Here is a 24,318-nt window from a genome sequence, read left to right as displayed (position 1 = left end):
ATTATAAAATAACTCTCACTTAAGATTGAGTAATTTGACAACCTTCAATAACCCTTAATTTGTGTTAAAATGTGCTATTATGTAAAGTATGCTATCATGTATGAACTAAAAAGTGCTTTTATTTTATAACTTCTACTTTGTATTCTTATTTATAAGAGGCTGATCTCAATAACGTTTTGGTGCAGGTGAATCTCCCTCTGCGACGTGACGGCACAGACGGGCAGGCTGTTGTGTTCTGGAGTCTCCAGCCAATCGGGGCCAATCGCAAAGATGTAACCACTGAAGACCTGAAGCCTCTGAGCGGCTCTGTCGTCTTCCTCTCTGGGCAGAGCGATGCCTCCATCAACCTGACCATCATGGCCGACAATATCCCAGAAGTGAACGAGACCTTACTCCTAACTCTGGATAGGTAGGGATATGTTTGCTCACTTTAAAAAGGCGTAGTAGACCCTTCTGTTATAATGAAATCACTTTTTTACTTGAAGGGTGTGAGAGTAATGTTTTGGATCTAGTTCATACATCACATGAGTCCAGTGTGATTAAGAAGGCTGAAGGGGTCTGATCCCATCCCCCCTTTGGTTTTCTGGAGATATGCATGCCTGTTTGTGGCAGCAGTTTGGTTGATGGGTTCATCTGTTAGTCTTAGTTCTGATGAGAACGGCGTCTCCCTCTCCCTCCCACTCCTTCCCTGCAGGGTGGAGACTGCACGCTTTATCGTGTTCTTCGGGTAAGTGGGGAGTGGGGTGAACCTGGGCCTTTTGTGTGGCGTGAATCAGGACTTTGTTTGCCACAGAAGGGCCTACTTCAGGATTTCTGGGGTCTTTGGTTGACGGGATGGTGTGTGTGTGTGTGTGTGTGTGGGTGGGGGGGGGGGGGGGGGGGTTCTGGGATGGTGTGGTTTGGGGGGTTTCTGTGTGATGGTGAGACTAAAAAAGAGAATCCAGAAGAGGGTGGGTGTTGGAGCGTAAATAAGGAGTCTTCTCTGTTTGTTTTGCTCTAATTTAACCAGGCTTTATTGTGTTGCCCTTTTTAAAGATGTCAGGGTTTGTATGCATGCAGCGCCTCGGCTCTGACTGTTTGTTTGGAGTGCTTCACTCTGTCGTGTCTTTGTCTCTAATTTACCCGTCATGTGACACTCGCTTGGCTCCAATTTTCTTACACAGACACACACACACACACACACACATACAGAGACACACACACACACACACACACAAATCCCTGTGGAGCAGCAAAGATGCAGGCATGCAGATGATTGACATTGTTATTAAAAGTTGTCTTAACAGCAGGACGCCGGGATAGTAAATGAGGATCCCATGATACGAGGAATGCTTTAAGAATTTTAATTTGATTTAGCAGAAACAAGAGACATTCATACGTGTGTTTTCATCTGCTATAACAAAGTGACAATTATCTGTCGTGTCTAAAAGCATCTCCACAATGCTCTACATTTTATGCTGATTTTGATTCATGGCAAAGTGCTGGCACCATGTAATACTGTGTATGTGTGTGTGAATTTGTCTCAGGAGTAATGTTGCGAATCAGATCCTGAAGGCCGGCTTCACCAGCAGAGAGATTGTCATTATGGAGAATGACGACCCTGGAGGAGTCTTTGAGTTCTCCCCATTCTCCAGAGGTCCATGGGTGATTAATGTAAGTCAAACTTTTAAGTATTTATCCAGCTATAATACAAAAGTGATACCCATGTGCATAAAAAAAAAAAATATTGCTATTTTATCTTCCCAGGAGGGTGAGGCTGTGGAGCTGCATGTGGTCCGAGCCCAGGGCCAGCTTCTGAAGCAACTGGTTCGATATGCTGTCATGCCTTCAGGCAACACTGAATTCTACGGGGCCACGGGCATCCTGGAGTTTAAACCAGGCGAGAGAGAGGTGGTGGTGGCACTAGTGGCAAGGCCTGATGGCGTGCCGGAGGTAAGAGCACGGCTAATGCTTTGTTGAGCTTTTGTGGGGATATAAAACCAATTTCCTCACTACAAACTAAAATCCTTCTGGAGTCAAGTTTCCTTTGATTTGATTTAGGAATTAAACTTTTACGTCTCTTTAAATGAGGCAGAATTATTCTGTTTTCAATCTCGTGTTCACAAACCAACATCTGTTCTACATACTGCTGCTGAAATGTGTCTGTAAGATTATACTTTAAACCTGTGTGTGTGTGTGTGTGTGTTTGTGTGTGTGCTTACAGCTGGATGAGACTTTTTCCGTGGTTCTCAGTAGCCACAGCACCCCACCCAGTCGTCTAGGCAACCACCGGGAGGTCAACATCACAGTGCGGAGGAACGACGACCCCTTTGGGGTCATTGAGTTCATCCAATCAGGACAGACAGTGGCTATCAATGAGAGCAAGGCGAACAAGACGCACAGGGGTACGTGGAAGTAGCAGGCCATCTTTGAACGACAGGCCGTTTACATGCATAAATGATGAGTTGGACTAGGATTTGTTAGTTTGTGTTCATGTACTAGTTCATTTAAATGTGAGTAGTGTATTAGAGTCTATTACATGTTTGCGTCCACATAAATAAAGTATGTGCATATCTAGTGGTCTATCTGCTCCTTAGAGCTTCTTCTCAGGCTCAATTGATTCATCACCAGGGTTGTTTGCTTTACTTATTGTGAGCAAGGCAGCTAAAAACGTTTCTTTAGTTTTCTTTTAGTTTAGTTTTAAAGTTACGTCTTTAAATTTAGTTTTTAGATTTTTATTTTGTGCTCAACGCCAAAATTGTTGCTTCGACTACAGCCAAAATGTCAAGAATAAAGTGTATATAAAAGAGTTAATGACATTAAGAAAGCTCCGGTATCTTATCAAATCAATTGATTGATTCTCTTTCAGCTGTATACCCAGTAGTGAGGAACAGGGGTCATTTCGGAGTGGTGGCGGTGGCGTGGGTCCTGGAGCCGGCCTTCTCCGGAGACGTCAGCCCCCTCCAGGGATACATCACCTTCGAGGAGGGAGAGTACCTGAAAAATCTTACTCTCTACTCTGTCCCTGACGAAGTACACATATAAACTAACTCCTAACTTTAAAGCCACATTGATTTTTGATTTGCATATATCCAAATTTGATATGTTTTTGTTTTATTTAAGATCCCAGAGGAGATGGAGAATTTCACCATCACACTGTTAAATGCCACAGGTGGAGCAAGTCTTGGAAACCTACTCAATGCCACTTTGCAGATTAATAAAAATGATGACCCCATTTACTTTTCTGGTAAGGATTTTGAGGATGAGAGATGCAATCATTTATTAATATATAAATTCCAACAGCCATTCACCAGTCTCTTCTCATCCCAACTCAGAACCTGTTGTCGTGCGGCTCCAGGAAGGAGAGGTCGCCCACTTCACCGCGCTGAGGGCAGGGCGGGCCGACTTTGTTGCCACAGTGATGTACCGAGTGGAGTATGGCGACGCGTCACCGGGTGACCTCACCGTGCTGAGTAACAACACGGTGCTGGTGTTTGACGTGGGGGAATGGATGAAGAACATCTCTGTGGCCGTGGAGGACGACAACACACCAGAGACCGATGAGCCCTTCTACGTTGTTCTCTTCAACGCCACTGGTGAGTATGGGCCTTGCTCCCCCACTGGGGTGAACTGTGAAGTATGAGGATATCATCGGTGAATCGGTGCTCACAGCCTATGTGAGGTTATAAAGTGGATGTCAAATGATGTAATCTTCATTCCCTTAAGGATAAAAAACAACAGATTTTTCAAGGTATTTCTTCAGAAAAAACACTTAACTCAAAAATTACATCACCCACTTCTTCCCTGTTAAACTTCCTCTAGTCTTCATGCCAGCTGTGTATGTACAGAAGCATGTAGCCGGGTAATTTAGCACTGTACGTGGTCACACTGAAAGCTCTCCTTAATCCCAGCATTGTGTGTCAGTGATGGGAATGAAAGACCGCTGGGCCCCAACAGGACCTTAATTACCAGACTCCAGGCTTTCTAAAACACAAAGCCCGACCACTCCACCGGCCTCGCTCTGTTTACTGATTGACACAGAGCAGAGTGGAGTAAGGGTTGGCCCCTGGTTTATGCCAGTGGATTGTCCTTTATACAGGGATTATGTTAAAAGTCAATAACCCTCATGTTAGGAGTCAGTCAAATGGACACTGGGATCTTGACACCCTTTACCTTGCCTGTTTGATTTTGAGAGGATCTGAGTGCTTGTTACAGTGAACTGGTCGTCTGGCAACTTGAAGTATGTGCCTGTAAGTGGTTGTTGCCTTTGTGGTGGATAATATTTCCGCTCAAAATGTCCTTGTATCGCTTATATTTTCCTTATTCTCCTTAGACTTTAAAATATTGGCTGTTTTAAAGCTACCTACATATCTAACTACCTGCCTGTCTCTCTCTGACTCTCTCAAGGTCTCTCTCTGTTTCTCTCCGTCTCTAACTATCTCTTCATCTATCTCTCTCTGTCTCTCTATCTCCATGCACATATATGTAAATACTGGTCTATACTAACCTGATAGTATGTTTGTGTGGTCAGGTGATGCAGTCGTGTACGGAGCTCACACAGCGACTGTGGTGATCGAGGCCAACGATGATGCCAACGGGATTTTCTCCCTGGAATCCACGGAGAAACCAGTGAGAGAGGGCAAAACCAATAAATTCAAGTAAGGAACATGTTCTCAGGTCATCTTTCATTTGTGACTGATTTAAAAGATTAATGAGTGTGAATGAGAATGAGAACCAATCATATATATTAAACAATTTGACAGCCTCTATGCAGGCACAAAACTCCATTTCTATATAGTTTTCACCTGTATTCTATAAATGAATCCTCTCTTCTCTTCTTCCACCAGTGTTCTGCGTGCAAGGGGCCATTTTGGTAATGTTACAGTCTTCTGGCAGCTGTTTGCCAATGACTCAGTGACTCCTCTGGAGGAAAACCAGGAGTTTACCAACACATCTGGCTACATCACCTTCACTAACGGGGAAGAGACTAAGCCCATTATCCTGGAGGCCATCTCAGATAAGCTTCCGGAGTTCAATGAGTTCTACATCCTCAGTCTGGTTAATATCTCAGGTGAGTTCAAAATAGCAGTGATACATTTGTCAGTCCTAGTCAGGATAACATTAAATGTGAAATACAATGTTTTGATTCCAAAAGATGAATTTCCTTCATAATTGTCTATTGAAGACCCTTCAACTCTTGCCTTTAATTTCTTTAAGGTGGTTACCCAGGGGAAGGGGGACGACTGGCCAAGACTTCTCTGAACGCCTCTGTTCTCATCCCGTTTAATGACGACCCGTTTGGCGTCTTTGCCATCGCTGACAGCAACCTGGACCAAGAAGTAGCCGAAGATGTACTCTCAGAAGATGATATGGCTGATGTCACTTCCTTCACCATCCTCCGGCAGCAGGGTACTTTTGGTGATGTGCGCGTTGCCTGGGAGATTGTTTCTGGCCGCTTCCCAGAGGGCCTTCCTTTGATGGACGACCTGCTTCTTCTAGCTTCCTTCCCAGATGAGGTCGAGCTCAGGCCTCACGCCAGGAGACACCACTCAGCCACAGACACGTGGTTTTTCTCTGGGCTCCCCGGTGCTTATGGGACCATCTCGCCCGAAGATGGGCCTGCTGCTGTCAGCAATTTCACCTTCTCTGCCTGGCTAGTGCCCAGACCAGACACGGACGGCTTCATAGTCTCCAAAGGAACCAGGAATGGAACCTTGTGTTATGGAGTGAAGGTCCACACTAATGAGTCTCATGTCATAGTGATGCTGTACTATACAGTAATAGGATCAAACAGCACTCAGATGGCCCGGGCCAGTGCTGAGAAGTTCGTAGAGGATAACACGTGGTTACATGTCATCATTACTGTTGATGATGGGATTATTCAGTTCTTCTTGGATGGGAACCCTATTCCTGGTGGTCTGAAGAGCATCAAAGGGGAGGGCATCAGTGATGGTAAGTTACTGTTGGAAATATATCACAGAATTAGTGTCAATCATATGCTCGTTACACTCATCGCTTGTGTTTGCAGCTGTAGTTTGTTAGTTTGTGTGTGTGTGTGTGTGTGTGTTGAGCATATGTTGCCATGGCTTTTTGGTTGGCCAATACACCTTTAACTTGGGAATCTAAATCTGGCCTCTTTGCACCACTAATCATTTATATTTAAATAATATGCTGATACATGTATAAATCTTAAAAATGTGGCTGGTTTTATCTCTTAAAATGTTAAAATACTCTTTTTATGACTCATGGATGCCGCCAGTTTCGGTTTAAATTAGTTTGTGGAGGTGGAAAGTCAAAGGTCAAGGTGACCCCACTGGGAATCGAACCCTTTTTCGGCCCGTGAATGCACCATTTTAAGATCGCCTTCAGAGCATTCTTTCAAATTTGTGAAAACCATTCATTTAGACTCACTGATTCACGGATTAGATTTGGTTGGTCAAAGGCCAAACATCAAGGTTAGAGTGGCCACACAAAACAAGTCCTCGTGAGCATGATATCTCCAGTCTGCCTTTAAGGGATTTGTTCATATGTTGAGCAGTTGACACTTGGACTCAGAGATGAACTGATTCGCTTGCAGTGTTCAAAGATCAGAGGTCACCGAGACCTCACTGATTTTTATAAGCCCAATTCAAAAAGGCACAAATTCTTGAAATGATGGACATCTGCTTGTGTGTTTGTATGGCTGTGTGAGAACCACACTCTAAAGCTTGATTCTCACTGTTAACATATGGAGGAACAACAATACTAAACTTCTTACATATACTGTATGATATAATTCACACAGACACACATTCACTTACCCCTCAGCTGCTCCTCATTGTTCACAATTGGGACTCTGCAATGCTTGAGTGAGCACTCAGCCTCTGCACTGCTGGATATTGTTACTGCTAAAGGGAATCAGTCTGCATTTTCTTTTCTTCCTCCTCTCTCTGATTAATGGAGACAATAGTGGCAGCCTGTAGCGGACCCAATGGTCCCAGAGAGGAAATATCACAGCAGATATATACATAATCATCAGTCATGTCATGCGTTATTGTCTTGTTACTGGTAACTCAAGCCACAGATGGATGGCTCTGTGTTGGGGCTTTATATTTGCTCACTGTTGCAGATTTACTGCATTTGTTCCCCTTGTACAAGAGGAGGAAACAATAGACTCAAGAGGTGTAAGGATATAAATGAATAATGAGCAAGAGCTGGACTTACGCACACTGTGGCCTGAATCAAGATTATATTTGGGATCCCAGTGCAGTAGAATTAGTTCCAACACTAACAATATTATGTTTATCTGACATCTATCATCATAACGATACAGATCCCCTTCGGGATCATGTTCTGTTGTTATGATCTCAAGCCAAATTAAAGACCCATGGACAAATGCGCAAAAGTCAAAAATGTATGCAATTTCACAAAACAAGTTTATTAAACTAACTTTTAACCAAGCAAACTCTTTTTTTTTTTTTTTTCCCCCTTCGTACTTCTTCCCCAGGACCGGCAACCCTGTTTATTGGCTCAGATCCTGAGGGTGAACAGCGCTTCACAGGCCTTCTCCAGGATGTTCGCTTATATCACGTCAAGCTGAACCGCAGCCACATCCACGAGCTTCACACCCAGCCCGCCAAGACAGACCTGCGGAGCATCTCAGGTTACCTGCTCTACCGTCAGGACGAGAGGCAGAAGTCGTTTGTGGTGGAGACCAGGGACGATGATGAAGAAGAGGGTGAGGAGGTGTTCTACCTGCAGCTGGTGGCAGTGCGCGGAGGAGCCAGCCTCCCCCTCCTCAGACCCACAGCCATTTTGCGAGTCATGAAGAGTGACAACGCCAATGGGCTTTTCGGATTCACTGGTGCCTGCATACCTGATGTAAGTTCACCCAGTGGCGTTTAGGGGAACCCATCTGCTGCTAAGTATTTCAATAAACTCTATTATGACAGACAATGCAGACTGTCAGTGGAGCATAAGGTATGCATCTCCTGAATTAACCTGATTCTACATGACCACTGCTACCGTGGCATTTGTCAGTGTCATCACTCTGTTGTGTCCACAGAGAAAACATGTGCATAGAAACACGTGTAATGTAAACCCAACGGTTAGTCAGCCCCTGTCCTGTTGCATATTTCATCAGTCTTCATGCCTGGCTGCAGGGAGAGCATGCTCTCTGTTTATTAGTTGGATTGGATGTGTCTGCTGTCGTGTCGGGCCCCTCTCAGGTAGAGCGACAGCTGGCGAGGCCGCCGCAGCTCTGCCACTCAGGGCATTCCTGTAGAAGCGTATCGGGAGTTCCAGCACTGGAGATGAGAGATCTTGTTCCTTGTCTCTCTCAGCACAACAGGTGGCAGAGCTATAGGCATGACATTCCAGCAGAACTGGAGAATGTCTTTATATCCTAGACCCTATGGGGATGAAAAAGACGTAGAGGCATGCAGGCTATCAGGTGTTCCCTCTCAAAATCACTTAATTATTGTGCTGGAATTAGACTGAGCCATTAACATAGATGGTCTGATTAGCTCATGTAAGCATAAAAAACTGACAGTAAGTGTTTGGCTATCGATCTATGCATCCAGTGTCCCTGAATGAATTCATTTGTTTCCCCCTTGTGTATCCCCATAGACGGCTGAAGAAGGCTCCACTGTCTCTTGTGTGATCGAGCGTATGAGGGGATCCCTGGACCATGTTTACGTCAACTACACTGTAACCCAACTGGACAGGTTGAACAATGAGACGGCAGCACATCAGGATTTTGTTAATGCCACCGGAGCTGTGCTTTTTCTGCCTGGACAACGTTCTGAGGTGTGTGTGTCTCCCTGTAGTAATGGGCTCTTATGTGAGCCCCTCTGAGTTTATCCAGGGTGTCACACTAAGTAGGTAAACGCAAGTGTGATGTACCTGTCATCCACTGTATTTGCACATTATCATATTGATTTGAAAATTAATACACATTATGTCCAATTTATTAGTTGTATAATTCAGTCCTCCAGTTGCATCGTTTTCTTGGTAATCAGCTCCACCTAGTGGTCATGTCGCCTGTGCATTTACAGACGAGGCAACAGGTGTATCCTTATACTAAAGATTCTACTTTATGTCTGTGGCAAACAACCAAAATTAAAGTTGCTTTCATCAGCTAACCTAAATCAAGAGCTTAATGAAAGCTGAAATATAGATATATCATCTATATGAAATATATTCAGCTTTATTTGTCACTTATATACTAAACATCTTGAGTAATGTGCACTGCCAGGAGCTTGGAGCTGCTGATTTTAAGTTTTATGATATTTTTAAGGGTATAGCCTGGACTAAAAAACATGAAATCATGCATGCCCTTTCTTTCTGTTAGGTACTGAACCTGTTGGTGTTGGATGATAACATCCCAGAACTGGCAGAGTCCTTCCAGATCACACTGGAGTCCACAGAGACCGGCGATGGGAAGCCAGGCTCCACTCCTACCAGTGGTGCAAGCATCGACCCAAATAACTCCATCAACACCGTCACTGTCACAGCCAGTGATCATCCTTATGGTATTCACCTCAATATAAAAAAAAAACTTGAAATATTATTGAAGAGATCCATATTTTTAAGATGATGTTATTTCGTTATGATTTCTCAGATTTTCCCTCTTGGAACCATCACTGTCACACACAAACACTAAAACACCCTTCTTTCTACCAGGCCTGCTGCAGTTCCAGCCCAGTCCTCCAGGGGAGGGGTTGATCTCTCCAGCGTTAGAAGCTGCCCACATCACCGTTAACGAGGAAGATGGACAAATCCGTCTGCCAGTGGCCAGGGCCCAAGGGCTCCTGGGAAGAGTCATAGTGGGATATAGGACAACCCCTTTCACAGCATCCAGCCCTGAAGACTATGAGGTTAGTATCCACCAAATTCCTTAAAGGGATAGTTCCTCCAAACTATTATCCCAAAAATCGACTCACACTATGCCACTGAAGGCTGGGTGAAGTGTTTGACTCCACAAAACACTTTTGGAGTTTCAGTGGTAAACAGTGTTGCAGCCAAACCCAATACAATTGTAGTAAATGGGGACAAACTCTTCAAAGGTAAAAAAAGAACAGAAAATAAATGATAACCCTCCATATTGCTCCTGTGGTGTCATCCAAGTGTTCAAATTTTGGGGGGGGAACTATCCATTTAAATGTACAGAGGCACACACACTGATAATATGTCAATACGTAGATTAAGTGAAAACATTTTGCCTACTATCCTGGTTTCCTTTTCATATTCCAAATGCAGGACTCAGATGGTGTGCTGGAGTTTCTTCCGGGGGAGAGGTTGAAGTTCATCAGCGTGACCATCGTTGACAATCCCGTCCCTGAGCTGGACAAGATCTTTAGAGTGGAGCTCTACAATGCCGACGCAGGAGGTGAGAAATAATTAGTTAGAATTAGTTTTCTCAAGCAAAATCTTTACAGTCATTACATTTGTATCCGCAAACATGTCTTGACCTATCCCAATCATAGCTTAACTGACCCTGTATTCTATCCTACTGTTTTTGTGTGTTTTGTGTGCTGTGCTCCTGTGTGCTCTCCCACACACACACACCTACCTTCCTGCGTAACTACCTGCCCACCCTCCTTCACATTTGCCCTCCGACCTCCCTTCTTCTGGTGTGATTCTAACCTGGTGTGACGCTTGTTTGATGCTGATCCATCAGTGGATCAGTTTCTGCATAGTGAGGGAAGTGGAAGTGGGGAGAGTGACTCTGACTTCCTCCTTCCATCCTATCACCATCATGGTAAGTATCTCCCCTCCTTTATTCCCCAAACTGCTTCTAGCCTCCATTCCCTGACGCCTTCACTAACATAATTCCTCACTACATAAGGATGCATTTCTTGATTTCAGGTTCTATTATTAGAATCTAATAGTCATTGCTTCTTTTCTCTTCTCAAAACTTACAAGCATTAGTATTGGCCCGGCTGGATGAAATTGTATCAACAAGATTTGGCCCATAAAAGCTGGGAAGGTTGTGCGGTTGAGCCTCCATGTGTGTGTTTAATTGTGTGTGGTATTTACAATGTACCGCGACCTCCGTGAAAAGTACCCAGGGAAGTGATGTGGGAAAAGCAAATAGCCTTTTCTCAGGCAGGAGGGGTAAGTGGTAGACATGAGGTGTCAGAGACCTAAGTGGTTTACACAGAGATTAAGCTGCTGTCGCTCAGACCGAAATAATGAAGCTGCCAATTCAGTCTAATGTGCTTGTTCCAGAACATCACTTTAATTATTAGTTAGATAAGAAGATATGTATTATTAGAATTTGTATTATTATCCTTGTGCTATTTCTACCAAAATCACTGGCTTGCATCATTAGAATATTATTGCCGTATTTAGTTTTCCTCTTCTCTAACCACATTGAAGTTTTTACTTTACTTCAAACTTAACATGAAAAATGCAGCTAATAATACATTATATTAATAAAAAGTAACCCAGGGTTGTATCTGGTATCTTGCAGCCAGCTTGGGAGTCGCATCCCACATCACAGTGACCATCGCTGCCTCAGACGATGCACATGGAGTTTTTCAGTTTAGCCCTGAATCGCTCTCCGTCAATGGGACAGAACCTGAGGATGGCAGCAGCTCTGTCGCCCTGCAGGTCAGTGTGATACATTCAAGATGTTTCATACTGTTATTCGAGCATGGTTCACCATGGTGTTATTTTATTTTGGTCTCCCCCAGGTGGATCGGTCCTTTGGAGACCTCTCCAACGTGACAGTGTATTGGGAAGCTGACCCCAGCTCTGAGGGCGAGCTCCTCAGCAGGTTCGGGAACATCACCTTCGGTGTCGGTCAGACGTCAGGGAACATTATCATGAACGTGGCTCAGGATGAGATCCCGGAGCTGGACAAGAGTTTCAAGGTTTCTTTGGTCAACGTCTCCCACGGTCGCCTGGGAGCCCAGACATCTGCAACTCTGACTGTGCTCGCCAGCGACGATCCTTACGGTGTTTTTGTGTTCGCTAACTCAACAAGGTCTGTCCGACTCCCTGAGTCTGACTCAACTGTTTCCCTCACCATCCTGCGACTCAGAGGCCTGATGGGTCAGGTAAGTCCTGCTGCTGGAGATTTAAAAAACTTCATAGAGCAGAGAAATTACAATCATTCATGATGACACAAAGAACTGAGAATCATACAACCCTTTATATATTAAATAGTTCAATTACAGAGACAGACAATGAGGAGAAAACAACATACGGGCATACTAATTAATCATTTTACAGGAAATGATCAAAATTTTAAGTAAAGAACTTTTCCACCTTAAAATGCCAAAGAAAATACAGTTAGGTGAGACATTAAACTTAAAATAATTTGTCTTAAAAATGTCAAATAAGCGTACAAATGTGTTATTTGTTTTTCTAGGTGCGGGTCACATATCGGACCCTAAACGAGGCAGATCCGGACCCTTACAGGATTCCAGGAGTGGGCCGAGCCACTGAGGGGCGGGATTTTGTTCCCCTCGATGACTCAGTTGTTTTCTCGGCCAATCAGAGTGAAGCGAATATCACCCTGCGCGTGTTGGATGATGAGGATCCAGAACGAGATGAGGTCGTGTTCCTGAAGCTGATCAGTGTTCAGCTTATCGAAGGGGAGCAGGAGAGGCCCCGTAAGAAAAATCCTAAAAGAATCATTAAAGATAAAAATAAGACGAAACCATGTGACACTTAAGTGATGAAATATCCCTTTAATGTCCTTTCCAGTTTCCAACTCCCCGTCTCTTGGCTCCAACACTGACAACGTAGCCCAGGTGGTAGTGGGGGCCAGCGACGATGCTTTCGGCGTCCTGCAGCTTTCGGCCTCTGCTGTCAGTGTGGCTGAGAACTACGTGGGGCCCATAATAAACGTCACGCGGGTCGGTGGGATTTTTGCTGACGTATCTGTCAAGTTCAGAGCTGTGCCTTTGACCGCCAGAGTCAGTAAGTTTCAACCTCAGGGCTTTGGATATTCTTCTCGATGATTTTCGTCACGTCTATATGAGCCTGTACGTGTGTTACCCCGCAGGTGAAGACTACAGCGTCGCCTCCAGTGACGTCGTCCTCTTAGAGGGGGAGTCCAGTAAATCTGTGCCCGTCTACGTCATTAATGACTTGGTCCCCGAGCTGGCGGAGACTTTTCTCATCGAGCTGATCAACCAGACGACTGGAGGGGCTCTGCTGGGGGAGCTCACACGTGCCATCATCACCATACTGCCTTCTGATGACCCTTTTGGTGCCTTCGGTTAGTAGACATGACATTGTTTCAGTTATTTGATCTATTTTTCATCATTGAATTTGTTTTGGTGCAAAATATATTTATTATTTTCCTGCATAGCCAGGGTACTGACAGACATATAGAAGAAAAAGAAAAGGAAAATAGAAAATCAACACCCCAAGTACACAACATGATGCATATTGTCAATTGCCACAGTAAACGTTAAAGTAGGCATGTGGTAGTGGTCTTGAGACAATGACACACCTGAGGATTGATGCTTCACATTAGACTCCACATTCGTATTCATACTTTGAAAGAAATTCAATCCCACATCTTGCCAAATCTTATTTTCATTATATAACACTTCTTCTGTTTTTTTTACCTAGTCTTCCAGGCCATTCCAATTACCGTGGAGGAACCGGGATCTAACTCCATCAAGGTCACGTTGCCTATAGTGCGTAACGCCGGAACTATCGGCACAGTGGTGGTGCAATGGCAGGCGACTGTCAATGGTAAACTAGCAGTGGGAGACATCAGACCGACATCAGGAGAAGTGAGATTTGCTCCTGGAGAAACAATGAAGATGCTTCAGGTGGAGATTCTGGCTGATGACATTCCTGAAATCACAGAGGTAAAAAGCTGTTGGAGAAAATACTTTAAAATGATGCCAATTTGTAATTTGTTACATTATTTTAGTTGAAATGTTAATAACACTCTGTCTTTTAAAGATAATTAAGGTGGAGCTTACTGGTGCCAGTAATGGAGGAAACCTTGGAGCCGATACATCTGTTGATATAATTGTGCCTGCCAATGACAACCCATATGGGACAGTCTACTTTGCACAGCCTGTTTACCGCATTCAGGAGCCACTGGAGGGAGTTTACAGAGCCAATATTTCTGTTCACAGAAGGTACCTTAATTATGGTCTTTTCTGGAATAACCGTTTTATGTTATTTTTAAATTCTACTCATGCTAACATCCTTTTTTCCAGAGGTGGGGACTTTGGTCGCTTGGAGATCGTGTACAGCACCTCTGAGATCGACATTGTTGGCTTGGCTCAGGCTGACGGCCGGAACCTGCTGACGTACTATGACCTCCCCAAACCAGGCGTTCCATCAACGAGCCCCATTGGGACGGTTAACCTCACCGGTCAAAGTGATCCCAAGTCTGCGTGTGCCGCTGCGTGCCTGAGGGAGCGCGCCTGCCAGGCCTTCTCTCTGACCACAGGGGTGGCCCCGCCGTCCTGCACGTGGGTGACTTCAGGGGCCAACCAGCTCACCCCACAAGGAAATGTTTTGACATACTTAAAAAACGTCACTGCAGCTGCTGTGCTGTTCAGTGCCCAGGCTGTGGCAGGGGGCGATTACACCCCTGTGACAGCTCAGAGCGCCTTCATGGAGGACAGGTCACAGGTCGCCAACCTCACAGTCCAAATCTTAACGGATAAATTCCCTGAAATGGATGAGAGCTTCTCCATACAGATCTTAAAGGTAAAAACCCAATCGTATATTAATTTACCTGTGTCATTCATGGCTTACTTTGTGCATGGCAAATAATACGTTTCACCGTGTAATGTTTGAAGGTAGAGCTGCTGAACCTGAGTGTGGCGCAGAAGAACCTGCCCTCGATCGGCCAGCCAGACAAGGCCTTGGTGACCATAGCGGTGAACGGTGATGCATTCGGTGTATTTCTGATATACAGCCTCAGTCCTAATGCCACTGAGGAGGGGAGCTACCTGGAGGTCCGGGAAGAGCCCAGGGTCGTGGTGCCCCTGGTTATAGAGAGGAGAGGAGGGAATCTGGGCACCGTCTCAGTGGAGTGGAGGTTTGTTGGAGGAAAGGCCACACTGGACGCTGACTTCACTGGGACGGGAGGAACTCTGGTATTTGATGGTAAGTGATTCAGTGTGTCAATCTAAGAGTTGGGAGAATTTAAAGAGCACTTGCATGTGGTATTATATTCACTTTATCCTCTCTGTCTGCAGGTGACCTGAAGAAGACCATAGAGATAGTAATCAGAGATGATATCGAGCCGGAGGACAACGAGAGCCTCCTGATTGGTCTAGTTAACACGGAGGGAGGAAGTCGAATCCTGCCCAGCTCTGACACTGTAACCATAGTGATACTGGCGAACGACAACGTGGCTGGGGTTGTTGGATTCCATCCAGGCTCACGTTCTGTCATCGCCAGAGAGGGTGGGTGGCTGCTCTGGACTATATGCATATCGTCATCCCATCATCATTACTACTTGTTTTAAAAATATTATGATAATACAATAGCAGATACAAGTCAAAGCCCAGAGCGCAACCTGACAACCACAGGCTCTCACACAAACACACACACACACACACCAGGGGAGCGATACAAATTATGAAAAAAAGTTTTTCTTTTGTCTAGGACACACACAAACAAACGTATTGCAATGCCTACCATTCACATGCAATTCTTCAGTCCAGCCAGACAAGTAATCAGGAATACAAAGCACTTTACATTTCAAACCATTCCCATTTTCCATGTCACAAGAAATGTGTCCCAATTATGTATGAGTGTAAATATAAGGGAATGCAGTCATAGCTTCAGGACAATTAGAGACATTGAGTCACCTCCTCTGCAATACACAGTTGAAGAGAGGTAGTTCACTTTCAGATTTGAACTCAGATAATCATCATTTGCAGATTTCAATTCCAGACCGATTTAAAGCATATGAAGGGCTTATGTGGATCCAATATTCAAGATTGAAAACATTATTGTCCAATAATGCATTAAGGCATAAATGGAAATGTATCTTTCACTGGTGTATGGTAAAATAAAATCAATATAGTACACAAGAAGACACAGAAATATCACCTGGAATAACAAGAATTTCAGGACAATACTAAATATTTGAAGTTTAAGAACTCAGGTAAACACTACTCAGTCTTTGCTTTGCATTAACTCCCAACTCCCAATACTTGATGTTCCAGGAGAGAGGCTGTCCTTACTGGTGTTGAGAACAGCTCCAGCTCTGGGTAACGTCACTGTAGACTGGACTGTGACAGGTCCCCTTGTGCACCGGACCTTCACCCAGACCTCAGGGACACTGTTCTTCACTGAGGTAAATACTACAGGGAAATCATTGAACAGTTAGTGTGGGATCATAATGAAACATATTTACTGCACAGTATGGCAGCACAGACTTTGGATCTGTATGTGGTTATTTTAGTTTTTCTTGAAAGTATCCACTACAGGACTTACGATTTACTAAAATATACTACATTTAGATGGTACAGCTGTGATTTGATATCTCCAGCAGTCATTTTGTGATTTTGCCTTCAGAGAGAAGTAAACACCACCATCGTCTTGCAACTCCTTGATGATGCAACACCAGAGGACACAGATGAATACAAAGTCTCCTTGTCCAACATCCAGACTCTCGGTAATGCATCTGCCCTTAATGTATTTTTGCTTCAGTGTGAAATCTTTTTGATGATACCACAAATACCTAAAAACAACCCCAGTCTCAGTTCCTACATGGATTAACATTCCCCTGACTTGGACACAGGTGTTGCGGTGACAGGTCACGCTGCTCTGGATGTTCAGGGCAGTGAGGCGGTGCTCACTGTGGACACCAGTGATCAGCCCTATGGGCTGCTGACCATCGCCCAGTCATCCCTCAGGGTGACCACAGAGGAGCGGGACAGGACGATACAGATCTATGTCAACAGAGAGTTTGGAGCCTCAGGTCAGTGAGTCCTTAAGAGAACTAAATTAATGGATTTTCTTCTTTAGTTAATTCTTTCTTTTTGTTAAATGCTACTTTACACTACACTACGTTGGTTCAGGTGTCAAGCTTAAACACACTGTAATCCTTTTTCCTGTAACTGATATAGTACCCAACTGTTTTGTACAGGAGCTGTGAATATCAGCTATGAGGTTCTAAGGGGGTCTCTACAGGACCTGTCCCAGGTAGAGGGGGCTCTCGCTGACCCGGGACAGGACTTCATCTCTGGTGCTGGATCTTTGATCCTTCAGGATGGACAGACTTCTATTGGCATCCCTGTTACCATACTGGAGGTAAAACTTTGGTTTTCTTCTATTATTTTATTTATCTGTCCATCACAAAACCTGATACTCAAGATTTTTTTTTTATATATTTATATTCCTGCTGGTTATATATGGTTTACCAGCATCATTTTTTAAGTTGCAATGTCCACATGTTTTAACAAGATGACAAAATACATTTTTGATCTCTGCCAATATATTCGCTTATTCTCTTTCTGGTGCATTTGTGTGAATGTGGAATTTAAAGTTTGTAATTTCCATTTCTTTTATCAGGATGACATTCCAGAGTTGCAGGAGTTCTTCCTGGTCAACATTACATCGGCTGTACTCATCACGACCCTGGCCACTGCTCCTGTGTTAGGTATGGAGCAAAACAGCTGAAGATGGATCTGTACTACAATCATTATTGAATAAATCTTGCATCACCATTGGCCTGCATCATTTTTCTCTGTTCTGCTATGCCTGCTGCATTTTTACATTGTCACAGTTCATGCAAGTTTATACAATTTGTTTATTCTTTTCTTCCTATAAATCTCATCATTTACTTTGTTTGATGAGTAGAGGTTGTGTATTGCACTTTGCCAGGTAAAATACAAACACACACCCATTGCGATCCCAGTTTTCACCAGGCCGTTTGATGTACAATATATCTGTACATTGAACATAGTAGTCATGTAGTATTTTGACAAATGCAACATGAAAGAAGCTTGTTAGTTACTGCTGCAGCTTTTACACGATCCAAACCACTGTCTAATTTATGAATGAGTAACTTTAGAAAGCGATGAGTGGACAGAACACGACAGAGCAGAGCAGCACTCGCAGGCTCCCAGAATACTATCGGCCTTCTGCCTGGAGACGAAGGGTAAACACACGGCGGCTCTTCTGGCAGCACTCATTATGTGGCTTGGACGCTGATATTGATGCTTTCCATGATTGAGGAAGCCTGGGGATTCAAGGGGATCAGAGTAGCACTGTGCGGTGGGGGGAGCGAGAGCCAAACTAAACCCGGAGTTGGCCTCCCAGGGTCTTGGCCCTTAGAGTGAATGGGAGAGGACTATTCACGGGGTCATAAATCAGTCCACCCGAAACACTTGGCTGCTCAGCCTCACAAGCCACTTACAGGAGACGCTTCTTAGCTGTAAACCTCCGCTCAAACCCTCCCGGATGGAAATTAGATCCTCTGCAGTTTCCTCATGCACAGCTTGCTGTTGGTGCTTGCACTGTAGTTACATCCCTGAAGTTGGATAAGACTCTGATACAAAACTTTTTACTGCAGTTTTTATTAACACTTAACAATCTAAAGGTCATTATATATTCACTCTTTGTATGTTGTCTGTTTCCTAGACACCCAGGGTTTGGTGGCAGAGGTCAGCATTGCTGCCAATGATGGAATTAGAGGAGTCATCGAATGGACAAACACAATGTAAGAGAAACATCCATAAATGACTTATTTCTTGTTTGTTTTGCCGATGCTGTACTTCAAATCAATATCTTATGCAAACATGTTCTTCTCTCCAGGTATGAAGTGAATGAAACTATCAGGTCACTTACTCTCGTGGCCTACAGGAACAAGGGGACGTATGGGAACGTCTCTCTGTTATTCTATGCTCAGAATCTGGAGGCTCAGCAGGGACTGGACTACAATGCCAGTGAAAGGGTCAGATATACACAGTAATCAATTCAATTCAATTGTAATTAAAAACCACCAAATCATAAAAAAACATTATCTCAAGTCTCTTCACATAGAAAGGTTGAGACCTTACAAAATTAAAGAGAAACCAAACAGTTCCCCCAGCGAGCAAGCACTTGAAAAATCCCTGACAGGCACGCATACATGTTTAAACATCAAATCATATAACACTCAGAATGAGTAGCATGGCCCAGAAGGAAGTCAACAGCAGTTGGATTTGATTTCGATCTAAGCACTTAAAGCACTTCATAGTCCCTCTTGCTAAACCACCACCGAAATATCTCACTATCAAGTTATTAAAACTGTAAACTGTTCTGTCTTCCCAGTCACTCCAGTTTGTAGATGGCGAGAGGCATAAGTTTGTAGAAGTGCAGATCATCGATGACGACGTTCCAGAAGGAGCTGAGAGATTCCAGCTCATCCTGTCCGAGCCGTCCACTGGTCTGGAGCTGGGCACCAACACCACAGGTAGACGCAGCAGCAGAATAATCTGCAGAAGTGTTTCTGGAATGTCTGAGTCAAACAGCATGAGATGGCCGACCATAAGCTTCTAATCCATATCCAGTTTGAAGGTACAATGTGAAATGTGCAATCCCTGGGTGAGACTTATAGAGGTATGACTTAAGAGGGTTAAAAGTTTAATTAATTAACAATATGCGATAGAAAGATTTTATAGCTGTGTCATAGAAATAACTTGTTTCTGCTCGTCTGGCAGGTTTTATAGAATTCTTTTTAAATCGTATGTTGGGACACGTTAAACCTTGTTCCAGTGAACAGTTGCATTCTTGTTCTACATAAATGGGCAAGGTTAAAATATAACTGTAAGTAACAAGACAGACAGTATTTCTTCCTCATGCTGCTCCAGACATTAGTGGCTTGACTACAAAAAGCTGAGTGACGCCTTAAATAAAGTCAACCTTATTTTATATCAGCAATGGTTTAAAGTATGAAATATTAATAATACTACACAGACTCAGGGGAAGCCTCCACTATATGTGTTATTAACTTTACATGATCAGGTACATCAGGTCACACAAGAACACTTTGTTGTGTATTATGGCTTACTGAGCTGCATACGTCTCAATGGAACAAGAAATTAGCATTATACACAACATCACCCAATTGTGGATTATACCTGAACCCAGTGCTATATGTTTTTAGAGACCATAATAATTTAGTGTAGTGCCATATATTTAACGCAACACTATTGCTATTATGAAACTATAGTTATGTTAATAAAAATGGATCACTGATTTGCCAACTTTGCCATTACAACATCATGTTTCTGTTTTCATCCAGCCACCGTGAACATTCTGGCCAGTGACGATGGACACGGCGTCATTTCCTTCAACACCAGCGAGCATTTCTTATTGAGAGAACCCACATCTGTAGTGGGGCTGGGTGAGAGTGTGGCCACCCTGTACGTGGTGCGGAACCCAGAGGAAGGCACATTCGGCGCTGTGACTGTTCAGTTTACCATCACAGATGCCAACGGCAGCCTAGCAGAGGGCGATCTGAAGCCAGCACAAGGGTTTGTGGTGCTGGAGGATGGAGTCAGATTTGAGGTGAGGACAAGCAGTCAAACATTCATTTGAAACATGATTTTTGTTTGGCAAGGCACATCTGTTTTAATTGATCGAAAGTTGTTTAGTCTCATCTGTTTTGTTTCAGATGCTGGAGATCTGGGCAGTCCTGGACGCTGAGCCTGAAGTGAATGAAACCTTCACCGTGACCCTGTCCAACCCAACGGGAGGCGCCCGGCTGGGAGATCCACTCCAAACCTTCATCACCGTCCTGGAGAACCTGGCTCCTTCTGGCTTGTTTCGCATCGGACCCACACTCAACAGGTCTCACAGTTCATCTGATACAGTTGTAGCAAATACAAATATTTACAAATACACATACAGTGCATGTCGTCTTATCTATGGAGTATTTTCTTCACAGAACGAACACAGATGTGGTTGCTGATGAAGGTGGCCGAACAGTCTTCCTCACCGTGTCTCGGAGCAATGGTCTGGAGTCAGCTGTCAGTGTGGAATGGGAGACGCAGCCTGGCACAGCTGTTGCCTCAGGTGAGTCCAGTAAATGTTTAAAGTCACCTCAACCTTCTCAATCTGCATTTTTCTTCTGTTGTTCCCTCAATCCCAGTTTCCTTCCAATAACCAACGACATGTTCTCTTTTCCTCCCAGCCGGTCACCTTCCAGTGATGGGTGTATACCAGAGCTTTGAGGACAGACCCACATCGGCTTGGTGCTTCCTCCCGGAACAGCTGTCTGTCCTGGCTATGAGGCTGGATAGGAAGCCCTTTAATGGATCTCTCCACACCTCGGCCACGTTGTATCGCTGGCAGGGTGTGTTTGTGCCATCAGAGGTAAAAACAACAACAACCTCAAAGCCAACACATGATGCCTCTGCTGTAAACTGAAATATAAATGAGAGTAAAATCCAATAAAAATCGTATTATCAGTGACCCCCAACAAAGAGGTAACTCACTCAAAATCCCTTTTTTCATTACAGTCCATTAGGATTCAGGACCCCCGCTCTTGTGTTGGGTTTGCAGTGAATGGTTCTACCTACATTGGTATTACACACAGTGGCCCCCCGTTTGCCCCTGCTGCCAACCTCAGCATCTTCAAACTGCACAAGGACCTCAACATCACATTGGTAAGAATAAAACCAATCAACTACATTATTTCTTTTTACATTGCCTTTAACACTGTGGCATTGTTCTTTATTATTTTCACATGATTCTTTAGGAACAAACTCTAGGTGTTGAAGCTCTGGATGTGAAACACTTCTCCACTGAAGGCAGAGATTATCTCATAGCATCAAGCCAGGTGAGGCTGAATGTTCCACATTAAAGATCTTTAATTCTATTCGTTGCTGCAATTTGACTGAACTCGTATATTATTACTCAACAGATCTTTGTCTGGAGTGGTGGCTCCTTCACCCTCCACCAGACCCTGGACGTTGAACAGGACATCCTCAGTGTGACTCCGTTCACCCGTGTAGATGTTCCCCATCTTGTGGCGTGCGTGAACAGCGTGACCGTCAGTTGCCTCCTTCTTCGATGGAACAATGGAAGGTTTCAGAATCCAAAGCCCCTCCCTCTCTCCGGCAGAGCCAGTCAGGTGGAGACGATCACCACAAGAGCAGACGACACTCTTCTGTTGGTTGTTGTTGAAGGTGACCAATCTTACTCTGATATCATATAATAATAATGAATGACTCAATGTTAATTTTGCTAATTTAAACAATTGTAGGTACTCTTTTTGTATTCGAGAACAAGTTCTATCATCTATCAAACACATTTTTTTTCTCCTATGGTGATTTAACTAGACTGGCTTTCAGTAGAGCACATACCTCTACAAAGGCCAAACATTCCCCCTATTACATTTTGGGGTATCTGCACTCAATTGCACACACTAGTAAATATCTGTCACCTAAACATACTTCATTTATTTCATCAAAATCCAAGCAAGCAAAACATTCTATATCACAATTTAAAAAAAAGATATGATTTAGATCTTCATGAAATTTGTAATGGGTTCTTCCCTGACCCATACTGCATTCTTCCACCAAATGTTGCGATAATCCGTCCAGTAATTTTTAGGTAATCTTCCTTACATACAAACAAACCAACCGACAAACAAGTAAACTGGGGTGAAAACATAACCTCCTCGGCTGAGATTCAAATGGCCTTCAGTGAGAGTCAAGGATGGTTGTGTTTTGCAATAATGAGATGCTATGCTCTATGGTTGTAGTCTCAGCATATTTTCAAGAAGGTTGTGCCGTGGCTAGCTGTTGGTTAGCGCAACTCAAATAAATCACTTATGATTTAAAAGCCATTTGGAAACGATGTGTCTGGTATAGACAAAACAGCCTTGTTCTGTTGTCTAATCTAAGATGAGAAAATTCACAGTGTAGACCAGATCATGTATTTATATCACGCTCTGTATATTTTGATGAGACATAATCCCTCTGAGTCTGCAAAAGTGGTGAGTGTTCTCGGTGCAGACCTGTTGTGGGTTTACGGGAAAGGCCTCAGTGTGGAGCGGAGTGGAGCCGCAGAGCGAGTTCGAGGTTGTAATTTGTCAGTCTTGGGTGTGTCAGTTAGACTAGTACTTACTTTTACGTAAACATGCTATTCTAGCGTGAAAGAACCTACATCTGTGAGTAATATTGTGTGTGTGTGTGTGTGTGTGTGTGTGTTTCAGATTCCTGTGAGGTGTTACAGTGGACGTCACAGCAGCCGTCACCACAGCTCCATCAATCTATTCCTCGCCCAGGCCTCACCTCGGTTCACCCCTTCACTTCGTCTGGCATCAGTAAGAATAAATGTCAATAATTTATCCAGCCAAACTTTCTCCGGTATTTGTCAAATCACTCTGTCATGTTTAGATCGATGAAAACCTTTGTTTCTTCCTCGTAGCTTATGCACTGCTGGCTGGAGGAAATGGCTCAGCCCTCTACTCCTGGCGGTCTGATGTCAACCTGTTCACCGTGATCCTGAGGGCCCGCCCAGCCGTTAGCTTCCTCTCTCTCATGGTCCCGTCCCTCAACACCACCAAGACCCTCCTGGCTTCCACTGAGGAGAACGGCTCCACCGTTTACGAGTTCACCTCGGTCTCCAATCAGTCCGATTTCATTCCCAGGTACCCGGGTTGTTTTTATAATTGACAGTCAGGCGACTTGCTGCTCTGACAGTGAAATAACGCAGGTTGTGTTTGTCTTTACCTCCTCGCGTTCAGTTTTGGGGAGTTGTTCTTCGCACCAGGTGACAGCGAGCTGGAGGTGGCGGTGAACATCCTGGATGACGACATCCCAGAGGTGCAGGAGCATTTCCAGGTGGGCCTGAAGAATCCGAAGGGAGGGGCTGAGATTGGATTTGGTGGTCAGGTGACTATACTTGTCCCGACCAATGACGATGCCCATGGAGTCATCGGCTTTGCTCAGGTAAGCAGATAAACATTTTGATATTAGTCAATACATTTACATTGAACATCATGTTACAGCCATTGTGTTAAAAACCCAAGTTAACAAATTGTATCTTGAATTTCACTTAGGTGAAAGCATTCCTCCACCAAGGCCCAACAGTCCCCTTAAATTAAAGCAATATGTTCAGCTACACATTGTTGTGGGTTAAAGGTTCCTAATCCTATTTGTTACCATACAGCAGCTAAAACATCCCATGAAACCACATTCTTATTTTCTTGTGAAAAAATCCTGGCTCGATGGGCTTCAAGATTGCCAACCCCCTAAAATTTTTTGAATTTTTTCATCAAGATTCAAACATAACACTTTGGGAAATCAACAAAAACAACCTATCTCCCAATATGTTAAGTAAAAAAACAAAATTTTGGATTCGCTCCCGATGTGCACCAAAATGTAAGCAAGATCCAACCAGGTTTTCGTGGCAATC

The 24,318-nt window shown here is 44.0% G+C and overlaps 1 protein-coding gene across 1 annotated transcript in view; it reads left to right on the top strand.

Annotated features, from left to right (window-relative positions):
- Positions 1 to 24,318, top strand: part of adgrv1 (adhesion G protein-coupled receptor V1) — a 98,742-nt gene that overhangs the window by 11,719 nt on the left and 62,705 nt on the right. The window contains exons 11-55 of the mRNA XM_062382587.1: positions 186 to 409; positions 1,527 to 1,653; positions 1,747 to 1,932; positions 2,204 to 2,384; positions 2,849 to 3,012; positions 3,103 to 3,226; positions 3,315 to 3,575; positions 4,511 to 4,637; positions 4,827 to 5,050; positions 5,197 to 5,931; positions 7,466 to 7,839; positions 8,587 to 8,766; positions 9,311 to 9,491; positions 9,643 to 9,840; positions 10,226 to 10,348; positions 10,640 to 10,724; positions 11,439 to 11,574; positions 11,658 to 12,023; positions 12,338 to 12,581; positions 12,676 to 12,891; positions 12,977 to 13,192; positions 13,552 to 13,796; positions 13,894 to 14,075; positions 14,157 to 14,655; positions 14,748 to 15,057; positions 15,150 to 15,359; positions 16,128 to 16,258; positions 16,480 to 16,579; positions 16,706 to 16,885; positions 17,054 to 17,217; positions 17,479 to 17,566; positions 18,550 to 18,628; positions 18,724 to 18,862; positions 19,222 to 19,363; positions 20,195 to 20,460; positions 20,567 to 20,742; positions 20,840 to 20,967; positions 21,086 to 21,267; positions 21,414 to 21,560; positions 21,653 to 21,733; positions 21,818 to 22,082; positions 22,938 to 22,943; positions 23,114 to 23,224; positions 23,329 to 23,551; positions 23,648 to 23,852. Of these exons, the coding sequence (XP_062238571.1) occupies positions 186 to 409; positions 1,527 to 1,653; positions 1,747 to 1,932; positions 2,204 to 2,384; positions 2,849 to 3,012; positions 3,103 to 3,226; positions 3,315 to 3,575; positions 4,511 to 4,637; positions 4,827 to 5,050; positions 5,197 to 5,931; positions 7,466 to 7,839; positions 8,587 to 8,766; positions 9,311 to 9,491; positions 9,643 to 9,840; positions 10,226 to 10,348; positions 10,640 to 10,724; positions 11,439 to 11,574; positions 11,658 to 12,023; positions 12,338 to 12,581; positions 12,676 to 12,891; positions 12,977 to 13,192; positions 13,552 to 13,796; positions 13,894 to 14,075; positions 14,157 to 14,655; positions 14,748 to 15,057; positions 15,150 to 15,359; positions 16,128 to 16,258; positions 16,480 to 16,579; positions 16,706 to 16,885; positions 17,054 to 17,217; positions 17,479 to 17,566; positions 18,550 to 18,628; positions 18,724 to 18,862; positions 19,222 to 19,363; positions 20,195 to 20,460; positions 20,567 to 20,742; positions 20,840 to 20,967; positions 21,086 to 21,267; positions 21,414 to 21,560; positions 21,653 to 21,733; positions 21,818 to 22,082; positions 22,938 to 22,943; positions 23,114 to 23,224; positions 23,329 to 23,551; positions 23,648 to 23,852 (8,931 nt within the window). The remainder of the gene's footprint in view (positions 1 to 185; positions 410 to 1,526; positions 1,654 to 1,746; positions 1,933 to 2,203; positions 2,385 to 2,848; positions 3,013 to 3,102; positions 3,227 to 3,314; positions 3,576 to 4,510; positions 4,638 to 4,826; positions 5,051 to 5,196; positions 5,932 to 7,465; positions 7,840 to 8,586; positions 8,767 to 9,310; positions 9,492 to 9,642; positions 9,841 to 10,225; positions 10,349 to 10,639; positions 10,725 to 11,438; positions 11,575 to 11,657; positions 12,024 to 12,337; positions 12,582 to 12,675; positions 12,892 to 12,976; positions 13,193 to 13,551; positions 13,797 to 13,893; positions 14,076 to 14,156; positions 14,656 to 14,747; positions 15,058 to 15,149; positions 15,360 to 16,127; positions 16,259 to 16,479; positions 16,580 to 16,705; positions 16,886 to 17,053; positions 17,218 to 17,478; positions 17,567 to 18,549; positions 18,629 to 18,723; positions 18,863 to 19,221; positions 19,364 to 20,194; positions 20,461 to 20,566; positions 20,743 to 20,839; positions 20,968 to 21,085; positions 21,268 to 21,413; positions 21,561 to 21,652; positions 21,734 to 21,817; positions 22,083 to 22,937; positions 22,944 to 23,113; positions 23,225 to 23,328; positions 23,552 to 23,647; positions 23,853 to 24,318) is intronic.

The sequence above is a fragment of the Platichthys flesus genome, chromosome 3, assembly GCF_949316205.1.
Source record: "Platichthys flesus chromosome 3, fPlaFle2.1, whole genome shotgun sequence".
Taxonomy (NCBI): Eukaryota; Metazoa; Chordata; class Actinopteri; order Pleuronectiformes; family Pleuronectidae; genus Platichthys; species Platichthys flesus.
The sequence above is the reverse complement of the archived record's forward strand: the minus strand, read 5'-3'. Positions and strand labels throughout refer to the sequence as shown.